This window comes from Urocampus carinirostris, chromosome 9 (genome assembly GCF_059441175.1).
Source record: "Urocampus carinirostris isolate Australia breed hairy pipefish chromosome 9, RoL_Ucar_1.0, whole genome shotgun sequence".
Lineage (NCBI taxonomy): Eukaryota > Metazoa > Chordata > Actinopteri > Syngnathiformes > Syngnathidae > Urocampus > Urocampus carinirostris.
In genome coordinates, this window is record NC_142357.1 from 9,146,334 (window position 1) to 9,158,810 (window position 12,477).

Sequence of the window (12,477 nt, forward strand, 5' to 3'; positions counted from 1 at the left end):
ATGCTGTTATATGGTAATTATAAGCTAACTCATTTGATGAGGGGTTTAATTATTTAATGATCATGAAAATTCCTAAAAGTATCTGTATTGGATTGATACCTCTCAACACTACCTTGTATTTACTTGGATCAGACCAATACCAAAATTACCAGTATTCTCCACCCCAATTGACATAAATGACTATGGCAGTATATCAAGGGCAGTAGTTTCTTGTATAGATACATTTAAGGAATGTTGACCTCTCTGAGGAAATAAAGGCTCAGCATAAATACCAAAGGTTCATGCATATTTTATTCAAGAGTAAAAAAGTGGATCGTCCCATGGGGCATGCTTACAGTATTAGTGACTGGGGAGTTAAAACCTAAAGAATCAGAGAGAGAGAGAAATATGGACAGAGTGAAAGAGAAAGAAAATAGAAAAGAATGAGAAAAAGAAAAAGGAACAGTGGCGCAGTTGCTATGGCTCAGGGTTGCCAGGGGGTGAATGTGTGTGTATGTGTGCAAGGGTTGATTAACCTCTCCCAAACAACCACAGCAAGATCAACCAAGGAGCAACATAAAGCAACCAGCAGAGAGACAAAGCAAGAGCTTGAATGTGAAGAATAATGTTCATCTTAAATATAATAATCATTGAACAATAAATATCAAATAACAAGAGGAATCAAAATGTATGAGATTACACTTTTTGCCTTTGAATCGTCACAGCAACAAAACCGGATTATTCTGTTAAAATGTCAATTGTCGCTTTGGACTGCACACATTTTCTTTTTGTATTTTTTTTTCCTTTTTTTTCTTGACCATGCAATCATGCTGCCCGAATGCCTGTGCCTCTGTAAAAAGTGTGTTTTTCGATTCCCATTTGTATTCCGTTAAAAACGATTCCAGCACATTACCGAAGAACAGAGTACTTGATAAGGACTCCACATCTTTGATTCATTCTGTTACAGCGCTCAAAGAAACGAGAAGAAAAGCCAGGGTTATATAGCACAATGTGAATACAAAATGGACTCAAATTACCGTTATGTGCAAAATAAACAATTTGTTATTCCTTATTATCAGACAGAAAACAAGAAAAATATCCTACCGTAGTGAAACAGAGCACAAATATAATTCACATTATTATCAAATAACTTAACTGTGCATGCACCAATTCGGTAATATAAATGCTTTACAAAGTTTTTTTCCCCCCTCCGACTTCTCGTCTTCACAACGGAAGAGTGCATTCCTTCTGTAAAATATCCTTTTCTACTTTTTTTAGGCCAATACATTGTTGGCCATTACTGCAATCAGATAGTAAGAGGGTTGTGGAAAGGTAATTACTTTAGAAATAATTCACATTTCAATCAGCGCCCTCGCACATACTACACAAACTACGTTTTCCACTAAACTGCATCTTGCATCAAGTGTGCAAAGTAAACTGGCCTGTTTGCTAATAACAGTGATGGACTTGTGGAACTTCATGAAGAACCTTTGAGATTCTCACACCTTGAAGGTGTGCTTCTGGTTTACAGATGTAAAGAAAATTTGAATGATTTATATTTCTCTAGCATACTGGTACATTTATAAACTAAGACCATCATCTGGAGAAGAAAAGGGAGTTGCAAGTTCTTCATGAAACTCCAAAAAGCACTTTTGAGATATTTCATGCCTTTAGATGACACTTTGGGCTTACACAAGTAATGAAACTGTAATCAACACTTTTGTTAGTGTCAATATTCAAATCAAGTGTCCTAGAGCTTCATGAAGCTTCACTATTGGTTTCTGTCACGACAACACTTCCCGAAGCATTTGTGAGATTCTTTAGAACTTTTAATGGCATTTTTTGGCTTACAGATGTAATGGAAATTAATAATATTTTTGTTGATCTGGTAAATGTATTTTAATGAAAACCACTATCTAGAGTAGAAAAACATATTGCAAATGCTTCACGAAGCTTTTTTTAGTTCCAGGAAAAAGAACCTTCATGAAGTACTTTTGAGAAAATGTACACATCCAGCTTAGATATATATAATATTCAAACCAGGTTTCCAAGTAAATGCTAAAAGAAAAATATATCAAGAACTATCCAAAGCCTCATGAATTTCTATATTCCTCTCACTACAACAAAGCTTAATGGAGCATTTTCAAGCTATTTTCATCTTCAGATGGCATTTTTGGCCCAATGTAGTGGAAATGGAATTGGCTTCTATTGTGCTAGCATAAATATTTAGTGTTTAGTGGAATCCAAATAATATAACTCAAGCGCTTCATGAAGCTGCATTGTCCTATCACTATTATATACATCCTTTTGCTCAAAGAAACACTTCCATTCAATCACAGACGTAGTTCCAGACCTTATTTTTTTCCCAGAGAGCTAGTAAGCCTGAGACCAAAAGGGGCGAGTGGGCCTCCACTCAAAATTGGGCTGAGGCGTTGTGCTACAAAAGCAAACGAGAATCTCCTCTGCACAAAAACAGACGAGGGCTCAGATCAGTTTACGGCCGCTGTGAGCTGAGTCGTTTTGCTCCCGTCTCGGTATAGAACATCACATTTGTTGAATATAACTGCATGGGCACTGTTAAAGCATATCAGCAATCCCGTAAAAACACACTATCATAAGTTTTGTTCCACTTTTGGATGCAAATAGGAACAAAAAGGTTCAATGTTCCTGATGGCCGTACCTCCCATCGACGCTGTGCACACAATGGCGATCGTCGACATGCACAGTGAATAGTAGCTACTCTCGTTCTGCTCTTTAAAAAGTTTTCTTTCCTCTCCGTTGTGCAGATTGTTCTCCGAATCGCCAAGACGAAGTAAAGTCTGGCCACACTTAAGCCTTTACATACAGCAAAGAGAAGGGGTACATAATCACGGGAATATGTGTGTGTGTGTGCGTGTGTATACTGTTTATGTTTGCGTATGTATACAGCAAGTGTTTGAAATACTGCATTTGTGTTTTAGGTATGTCTATGTACAGATTTCAGTCAGGATGGTGTTTTAAGGGTGTTATATAACTGCACTGGCTGTGTGACAGGACGCATCCATCACTGTATATTGCTGTTGCTATCCGTCCCATTGGGCTCTCCCATATTCATGCGACCCATTGACAGGCCCACGCTGTTGATAGCGTCACGTCGCGGCGGCATTCTCTCGTTGATCCGGTCCAGACCTTTGGCCTCCTCGAAACTGCTGATCCGATGTTGTGGCGAGAAACCTCGGATGGCTGCGGAGGCAAGAAGCAGCACACAAAACACAGTTATTATCCAGACGTCGCACACTGACTTTTGAAAGAAATCCTCTTGACTGGCTGTCTGGCAAGCTCAAATCTCAGTCTAATCTCATTCAACTTTTGAATGCTTTCAGTGAATACCAGTCAGGAAAAGCAGAACATTCGGTTGTGTCTTTCTCACTGCTGCTTTTGCGGCTAGATAAAAAGGATTTGATCACACTGTGCATGTTCTTCTAACAGTATCTACAAACATCAGGCAGAGTTTATCTGTTTTCTCACAGCTGAGCCTGGATTAGCTGGAGGACCTAACTACTGATCCTGGATCAGCAATGCTCTTAGGGCGCCGTGTGGATTAAATAAACTACTGCCGTACATAAATCTTTTCCATTATTTAATGACTTTTAATCAATTGAATAACGTAACGTACACTCTTCAACATCAATTGAGGAGATCCACTACCGTTTAATCACCCCTCACACTTCTGCAGATGTTTAATAATATATTTTATGGGACAAAGCTGGAGGGAGAAGAAATTCAGTACTGTATGTTTACATGCAATTTATAGTCAGATCGACGTCAAAATATTGCAGTTAATGTTTTTTTTTAAGTCATGTAAACCTGTATATCTGAATATTAGAATTAGAGTTGTCTTTACTGTCATTGTGAACAACGGAGTGAAGATTGCTAACAAAGAGATTAAAATTTGCACTCCAGAATAAACATGTTATTAAGACTCAATCGAAAAAAATATAACAGATGGATGTCATATTAGATATACATGTTTATCCTGGAGTGCCATGACTAATCTTGTCGTCAACAATGTTCACTAAATTGGTGTCAATTACAATAAAGACGATTCTAATTCTATTATTAAAAGGGTTGGGTTATTCTGTTCTTTAACAGATTACTCGAATATGAAAACCCATTCGGTTATTCGATACCTTATGTTTTAATTATTTTGCTTGACTGCAAGCAAGACACCTACCTTCGCTTTAAACTTCTGAGCTTAGATGCAGTCAAAGTCAGCGTTTATATTGACATCATTAGACCCCAGGACCAGTTAATTAGTTTCACTATTGAATGTCCTTAGTCTGTTTATTTTCCCCAAAATAATCTGATGAACGACTCATTCAGTTTCTGGGTTTTGGCATTCTCAGAAGTATTTACCATGAGTGTTTATGTTGAACTTGTAGTGTCAATGTTTAGGGCATTTCACCCACCTGTTCCTCACTGAGACCTTGTAACACTAACAATTTGCAGGGCACTTGAGGTTTAATATGACTACTCAGATTAGGGGTGTACTCACCTTCGTTGCAACGACCTTAGCTATTAATAGCTACATTTTGAGGTATTTGGAGGAATCAATACATTCTAACTTTTAAGTTTTCTTCTGAGTTCTCTGACATAAGCTCCGAGTCAAATAATAAAGTAACTGCAGAAATATGAGGGGTGTACTGATTTGGTGACATAGTACCTTCTACAGTAACAATTTAAGAAACAATTTAGACCAGGCAGCAATTTCCCTTGACAGTATTTCTAAAGAAAAATCAACATTGACACTGAAACAAATACTTCCATTAAAATTCATTACATGAATGAACACGTCTTACATGCACATATAAATACTACTTATACACATAGTGTAAATCCAACATTTGGCTCAAAGGTTGATTTACATCACATGAAAAACGCACAATGCACGAAATACCCATAATTTAATTTCTTGAAAAATTATGGATGGCAATTCAGATAAGCCACGGACATAACTAAAGATACAAACACAAGTTTCAAAGAGGCTGTGTGAGCAATGCTTGCAAAAAAACATTATGGACCCAGATTAGGTTAAGATATTTCAATCTTTTAGTCTGTTGGATGATTTGTTTTAAAATCCTGGTTTGCTAATGACCAGCAAACTTCAAAGCTTGCAAACATGTGTCCAAAGTCCAGAACTCAAGATATGACATACAGGCCTACAGGCCTTCATGTAAAAATTGATATGGGAACCATGCTCTTCACACACGCGGGATTTTGAAACAGGGATTTGTAAAAAAAACAAAACAATGCAATTAACCCAATTGTGTAATTATTCACCAACACTTTTAACACAAAGTACTCACACAGTAAATACATGTACCATGGCATCAATCTGATTGGTAGTCACCAGTATTATTCTGAAAGGTCCCTTTAAAAGCCAAATGTGGCCAAAGGATCTAGATGATGTTCAGACTGCTATTCTTTTTTACAAATCAATGTGTAATTCTACTACGTGATAGCGACCATTTTTACATAAATATTCTTACAACAAAAAAACTACTTATAGTTTGTGGCTATCTTGTTTGTAAATTGTCACAATTAACAAGTTTGATAATTTGATAATCAGCACCAGCATCGGATAATTCAAATTCTATTTATAAATTCCTCCCATGAATTCCATGATTCAGCAAATTTGAAAGATCTACATCGCTTCTCAATTCATGTTCTACAAACAAAATTATAATCAAAGTACAATGTTTAGACTAGTGGTGGCCCATAAAACATGTTTCTTTGACCTGACTTCATTATTTCTGTTTTGTTTACTCTCCCAAAGAAACTAAGCGCTACTGAGCTTAAAAAAAGGGTAAAGTCAATGGTAGAAGTCTAATAGTAGTAGTAGTCTGTCCTCTGGTGTGTATCAAAAACTGTGATTTTCGTTTTACATGGAAGTTAAGCAGATATCAATAAAAATGTGTCTGCAATAAAACTGTCCTTTTGCTTGTTTTCATGCTGTAAGGACATAATGTACTAAGATAAAACAACACATTTTATGTCAAGTTACTTCTTTGCCTAAGTATGAGTGCTATTGGTGGAGTAAAGAGACATTTGAGGGAAAAAAAATCTGCATAAGTACACTCAAAAGTTTGTGATTGGACAGTGACCATGTGAAGTAATGTTTCCAAATAGTGTCTTACTGGACCAAAATTTATTATAAACAGTGGCATGCACAAGTGACCCTCTGCCTCGGTCCCAAAATGTTTTTTGTGTTTTTGAACTGAAGTCAATCACAGTCTTTTAGGGCAGGGTTTCTCAAACTTTTTTGGTTGAAAGTTATACAAGGTTGCTACAATTTACCATTTTTTTTCAATTTTCCCTACATTTCTCTTCTGTTTTTCTAGAAAAAAAATGATGCTAAAGTTTTTTTCGTCCATATCTAATGTAAGTCTATAAAAAAATAATTACAAACATTTTGGGTTGGATCCCTTAGGCACTTGGATTGTAGGGGCACCATTCTCCATGGTGTATGTTGGGAAAGTACAGCCTGGTCGCGCCCATTCTTTTCCAGGCCAATGTGACCTTTTGCATGCTAAGCCAATGTGCTAACCCCTGCACTACAGACACATTAATAAATATTTCTTTAATGTTTCTTTTGCAGTGCAATCCTAAGCAGCTTCACCAAGCAAAAAAAAATGATTAAATATATTTCCATTTAGTATTTCACGAGCAGATAATTAGTGTATAAAGGAAAAAAAGTAATCTGCTGCCACCTACTGGTACGGAGCAAAAGATTTTAGTTACTCGGCTGATTACTGGAAGAAAGCCAATATTGCATTGCATTTTTGCAAAGATAAAGTTCTCACGACACACTAGTGTGTGCACATTGTTTGAAAAACACTGTTTTAGAGAACATTAAACATGTATGCAAACTTAAAACTGTTTATCCACTTTTGATATGTGTATTATCTTTTTAATGACAGAAATTAGACACCCAGGTGCAAAGGAGATGTTATTTAATTCAACTATAATTGCTTACTTTTGTTCGTTTTTGTAAGCTATGGGATTTATTGAAAGGGGCTCGGGGGAGGACCGTCAGTAAAGGTTGGATTTTTCGCATCTAGAGGCTCTACGGTGCTCTGCTGTTCTCCTTTCGAGTTCAACATTCATTGATGTCTTCTCCCCTTAGTCTGAGTGCCTTGGTTGGTTGGTTAACCATTAAGTCGTTGGGGCACCATTTCCTGTGGTGTGTCTTGGGCAAGTACAGCCTGGTGGCACGCACCCCTCTCCATGCCAATATATATTTCCACCCGGTCTTGAGCCGAACGTGCTTACCACTGCACTACATTTGAGTGTCTACTAATCTATTAACTTATCACCTCTTTTAATGTACAGTAGACTTCTATAAGCCCATTTTTCTTGTGAGATCTTGCCTGCCAAAATGCCTGTGCATGTCGCTGATGATAAGCCTTTTATTCATCTCAGCTGGCAGGAAACATTAAATTCTGTTTCACCTATTGCAGCATTTATACATGTATCAATAAAGGAAGAAAACTGAGACAAGATGTTAAATAAGATTTATCTCATCCCTATACACTTACTGCCTCGTTTCAAAAACGTGTATGTGTTGTTCAGGATATTCACGTAAGAATATGAACGATCGCCGGCTAGTGCAGTGAGTGGGTGATCTAGTAGCGTGGATTAAGCGTATGTAAGTTTGAACATGGGCGTGTTTTAATGTGGTGACTTGAGCGAGCTGCGATTTTTGGCTTTATCGCCCAGGCGGATGCAGTTAGAGAAGCTCGGTTAGGAAAATCTACCATCTCTTGAGCATGGGCGTCCCAGAGCATAGCTTACAAAGGTTCGAAGCTGCCATACGTAGAAATAAATGTTTGAATAAACAAATACCTACAAAATATGCCATATCAATAAATGAACACATAAATAAATTACGTAATACCTTCAAATATGATCTACATGTAATTTATTCATTTATTAAAGGATGTCGTCATCCATTTGTGTCATTTGTTTATTTTGGTTATTTATTGCGTCATGTCGTTTATTTTGTCATCTATTTTGTCACAACAAAATGTTATTCAAATGAGGAGTTGCCTGCGCTTTTCATCTATTGGTTGATCAGTGATGAACAAATCGGCTACAGGTGAAAAGCTCAGGCAGTGTCACCCACCCTGCTATTCACCTGTTTAGTTCCATGTGACAACCAATCAGAGAGCAGTGTCACCCACCCTCTCGTTTGAATAACATTTTGTTGTGAGAAAATAGACGACAAAATGAATGAGAAAACAAAATACAAGAGAAAACACACTACAGAATGTCATATTTGTTCACGCTGCCACAATTTTCGATTAAATATTGTTATGAAATTTTATGTTTCTTTTTCTCTGCTCAAAGTGGATGGATGCAACAGCTATAGAACCCGGGTTGCGGCAGTGAGAGCGCCAAATTCTAACCACTGGAACTGCTGTGGTATAAATATCATATGAAAAGGCATTTTATTTTATCTGATCATCACACTATTTTTATTTTGCGTACCAGAGATGAATCTTATTTTTGTTGTGCATTTCAATTTTACAATAATAATAACTTCTACTCTATACTTCTATTCTAAACATTGTAAGTGACAAATGTATATGTGCTGCCATAATTAAAAACATTTATTGACAACATAAACTTCGAACACAATATCAACATAACTTTTACAATGTATCTATGATATTCCCTTTAAAGTCCCATTTATACACCAATATATATCAGATCCAGTTGTACCACAGAGTTGTTTCCCTCGTCGTGTTTTTGTTTCGTTCATCGATATCTTTAAAAACAACTTTCAGTTGTTTTTTTCATTCTCTAACATTCTTCTCTGGTACTGTGACTGAAAAAATGTGATCATGAGATAAAACCTAATCCTTTACAGCGTTATTGTTACAGTGTTAATGTTACTGTGTACCTGACTTGTTAACCTGACTGCCCATTTTGCACATCTGGTTAGCTACTCTTCTTGCACTATCGGCACTATGGTAAAATACTACACGTAGCCAAAATACAATACAACATTATTTATATCTGTACATTCAAGGAAACTGTGGGGGTCAGATGCATCGACATTTCGTTCTGTATACACGTGTACTAGAATGACAATAAAGTAGATCTGATCTGATCTGATCTGATCTGATCATTGTTACAGTGTTAATGTTACTGTGTACCTGACTTGTTAACCTGACTGCCCATTTTGCACATCTGCTTAGCTACTCTTCTTGCACTATCGGCACTATGGTAAAATACTATACGTAGCCAAAATACAATACAACATTATTTATATCTGTACATTCAAGGAAACTGTGGGGGTCAGATGCATCGACATTTCGTTCTGTATACACGTGTACTAGAATGACAATAAAGTAGATCTGAATCTGAATCTGAATCTGAATTTTTCATATGTCATCTGTGTCACTTTTGGTCCAGTAGTTAGGATTAGGAAAATGCGCCGCATAGACAAATAAATATGCGACAAAACATAACAAAATACAAGACAAATGGCATGTATATTTGAATTGCATTTATGTCATATATTTAGGTATTACGTGATTTATTTAGGTGTTCATTATTTTTTATTGGCATCCGTTTGTAGGTATTTATTTATACATTTATTTCTACATATGGCAGGATCGGTCCTCCATAGTAGCCATGCCATTCACCCGTACAAACACTCAGCCACGCACACGCACGATGTCATGAGTGGTTTTACCTTCGGCATCCTTAACCGTCTCGATGGCTTCAATGGCCTCAATGGTAGCTGAATGATGGTCGGACAGATAAGAAGAGCAAGAGGGGACAGGAAGAAAGATGACAGATAGCACCAGAAGGAGTCGGAGAAGAAGAAAAAAAAAAACGAGTGAAGGCTGAAACATGCTTTTACGCCGATACAAGTCTCTTGATATGACATGGAGGCATATCGAATATACAGGCCCCGGCTGCTGCAAGTGAAACTCGAATGTTGTTAACTCCAAAGCAAGCGTCATTGAGGCCGAAGGCGGGTTAGAGAGCACCTGGGGTTAGCGGTAGCTTCGGCTCGCACACTTTGCCTTTACTCTCCTTGCCGCTGCCACCCTTGCCCGTCTGTCTCACACCCACAACCCACGCATGTACAACCAGCAGGCTGTTAGTATTCCCAGCACCGGTGGAATGGGCGGAGCGTGGTGGAGAGATGACAGGAGATAAACAGCAGTTGAAGGAGGAAAAGGGGCAACCTCAAATTTGTGTATGTGTGTGTGTGTTTGTGCAGTAGTATTTTATATAATGGATTCTCCGCACACACCCCAAAAATCAGTTTTTGGGGATATTTTCTTATATATAAGGGAATCGGATTATAAGGCACATAGAATGAAAGCTACAGAAAGGGCCAGGGTTGCACCAAAAACAAGTAAGGACCATATGTATGTATTGATCAGTCGAAATACATTGCTGATCACAAAAGCAAAATTTGAATGCAATGGGAACCAGAACTAGGTGGCAGCGGGGAGACTCACTAGGCCACTAGGAAGATGAAAAGTCAATAGGATTTTATGTCGTCATCCCAGTATTTTGATTTACGGTACCACATTGTTGATGTTACTATCGGGCCAGGTTGCGAGAATCCTTTCAACCATCCATTATCTGCACTGCTTATCCTCACCAGGGTGGCAGGGGCGCTGGAGCCCATCCCAGCTATCTTCAGGCAGTGGACAGGGGACACACTGAACTGGTTGCCAGCCAGTCGAGGTTGAGGGAATATTTTCAAAAATTTAACCGGTCCGCGGTAAAGAAAAAGTTGTGGGGGTCACTGAACTACATTATTGTATAACAGACTTGCAAAGTCTTTACGAAGTGCACAAGATTCTCACCGGAATGAAGAGAAAGTCATTGTGGGAAGTAATTCGGTCAGCCTTAAAGATATACGTATTGCCGCATGATTTCAGTGTTTGTCACGTGCAATGCTTAGTTATAGCTGAGAAAAAGTGAAATAAAAAATGTATACCGATTTTTAATCACTTATTGTCTTTTCATTTCTCTAACATTTGTGTCTGGTCTGGTATTGTCACTAAAAATAGTGTCATAATGACATTAGACTTATTGCCTTTTCATACATCATCTGTGCTTCTAGTGGACTGGTGGTAAGGCATTGACACTCTTACCGTTGCTCTCTGGATTCTGCTGCCACCATTGTGATGCATTTGTGATCAGTGATAAATACCCTTTGATCAATAATTGCTTCAATGTGATAATACTCCCGTATGCATTTCCGATTATGTCTAAACATAGGGCGCACCAGTTTATAGGGCGCACGTTTGAATTTCTCGCCAATTTGTTGATGTAGCGTACGCCTTATAGTGCAGAAAATACAGTTTCTTGTATTAGCTGATGTTTGTCTGTAGGAGGGTTGAGAGGCTGGGTTTGACAGTCAATAGTGTATGTGTATTGTGTCAAAAACTCACCGCTCTGCAGAGTTTGTTTGCCCCCTGACAGCACGCCGCTTGGCAGCATACCAGTTGGAGTCAGCCCCTTCAGGGTCAACACGTTCTCACTCTCCTCCCTAAGCGAAAGAGGGGGGAAAGGCTAAGTTCTTTTTGGCCATCACCACTCTATTTGTGGGTTAAATGGGCTGTTCTAGAATCACCTTTATTATCCTTGTATTGCTACAATAAAATTGAGGTTTGCAGTGAAATTGGCAAAGTATACAGTTGTAAAGATGTTCTCTTCATATTACAGAAACCCACTGTGACTGAAACTTTGCCCCAACACACACACACACACACACACACACACAAAGACATTCCATCTATTGACTCAAGTGCCACAAACGACTCATTTGGCTCCTATCAGTTGATTGAATTACAGGAGCAGACTAACACGTTTTTCCATAGTAATAAAAATCTTTGGCTGTACTTGCATGTCATGATAGGCAGATGGAGATGGATCGGGATCATGAAATGTTTAGTTTGAGAAATTTACTGACAGGCTTGCCTAGCAGAAAGCTAACTATTGCCAACCAAATTGTGAGTTTTTTTCTTTCTTAATAAAATCAAATTTCTACTCAAAAGGCCTGCAAAGGGAGGGGGACATGGGCAAGGTCCGCCTCCCTCTTCCCTCTCCACCCACTTGGGTGGGTTTAAGCCATGGTATAAAAGGTGGATGCACCTATCCCTTCCCCTCCAGTTATAGTTAAGAAAAACAGATGAACTCTTATTGGTCATGGCATCAGACATGTTGAACTTACTATTGCTTATTACATTGGTTTTCTCATATTCCCATATGATTTATAAACGGCAGTCATTGTATAAAATACAATTTTCCATGAAGGCAATGGTAAATGATGACCATTTTTTATACAAAAATGACACATAATCATATATGAGTCCATCAAACTCAAATACAATTTTAAAGGGTTCACATAATTATATCTTAGAACAATGTATTATAGTTTGTATCATATATTACATTTATATATGGGACGGCAGTAGCTCA

At 37.9% G+C, this 12,477-nt stretch overlaps 1 protein-coding gene across 2 annotated transcripts in view; it reads right to left on the reverse strand.

Moving 5' to 3' along the window:
* Positions 1–273: 273 nt before the first annotated feature.
* ppp3cb (protein phosphatase 3, catalytic subunit, beta isozyme) overlaps positions 274–12,477 on the reverse strand; it is a 76,428-nt gene continuing 64,224 nt past the window's right edge. Inside the window, exons 12-14 of one of the 2 annotated variants that reach the window (XM_088344470.1) lie at positions 11,448–11,545; positions 9,722–9,769; positions 274–3,201 (exon numbers count right to left, since the gene is read on the reverse strand). In XM_088344470.1, coding sequence (XP_088200596.1) covers positions 3,023–3,201; positions 9,722–9,769; positions 11,448–11,545 — 325 coding nt within the window. In that variant the 3' untranslated portion in view covers positions 274–3,022. The remainder of the gene's footprint in view (positions 3,202–9,721; positions 9,770–11,447; positions 11,546–12,477) is intronic. The other variant, XM_088344471.1, reaches the window with a different exon arrangement.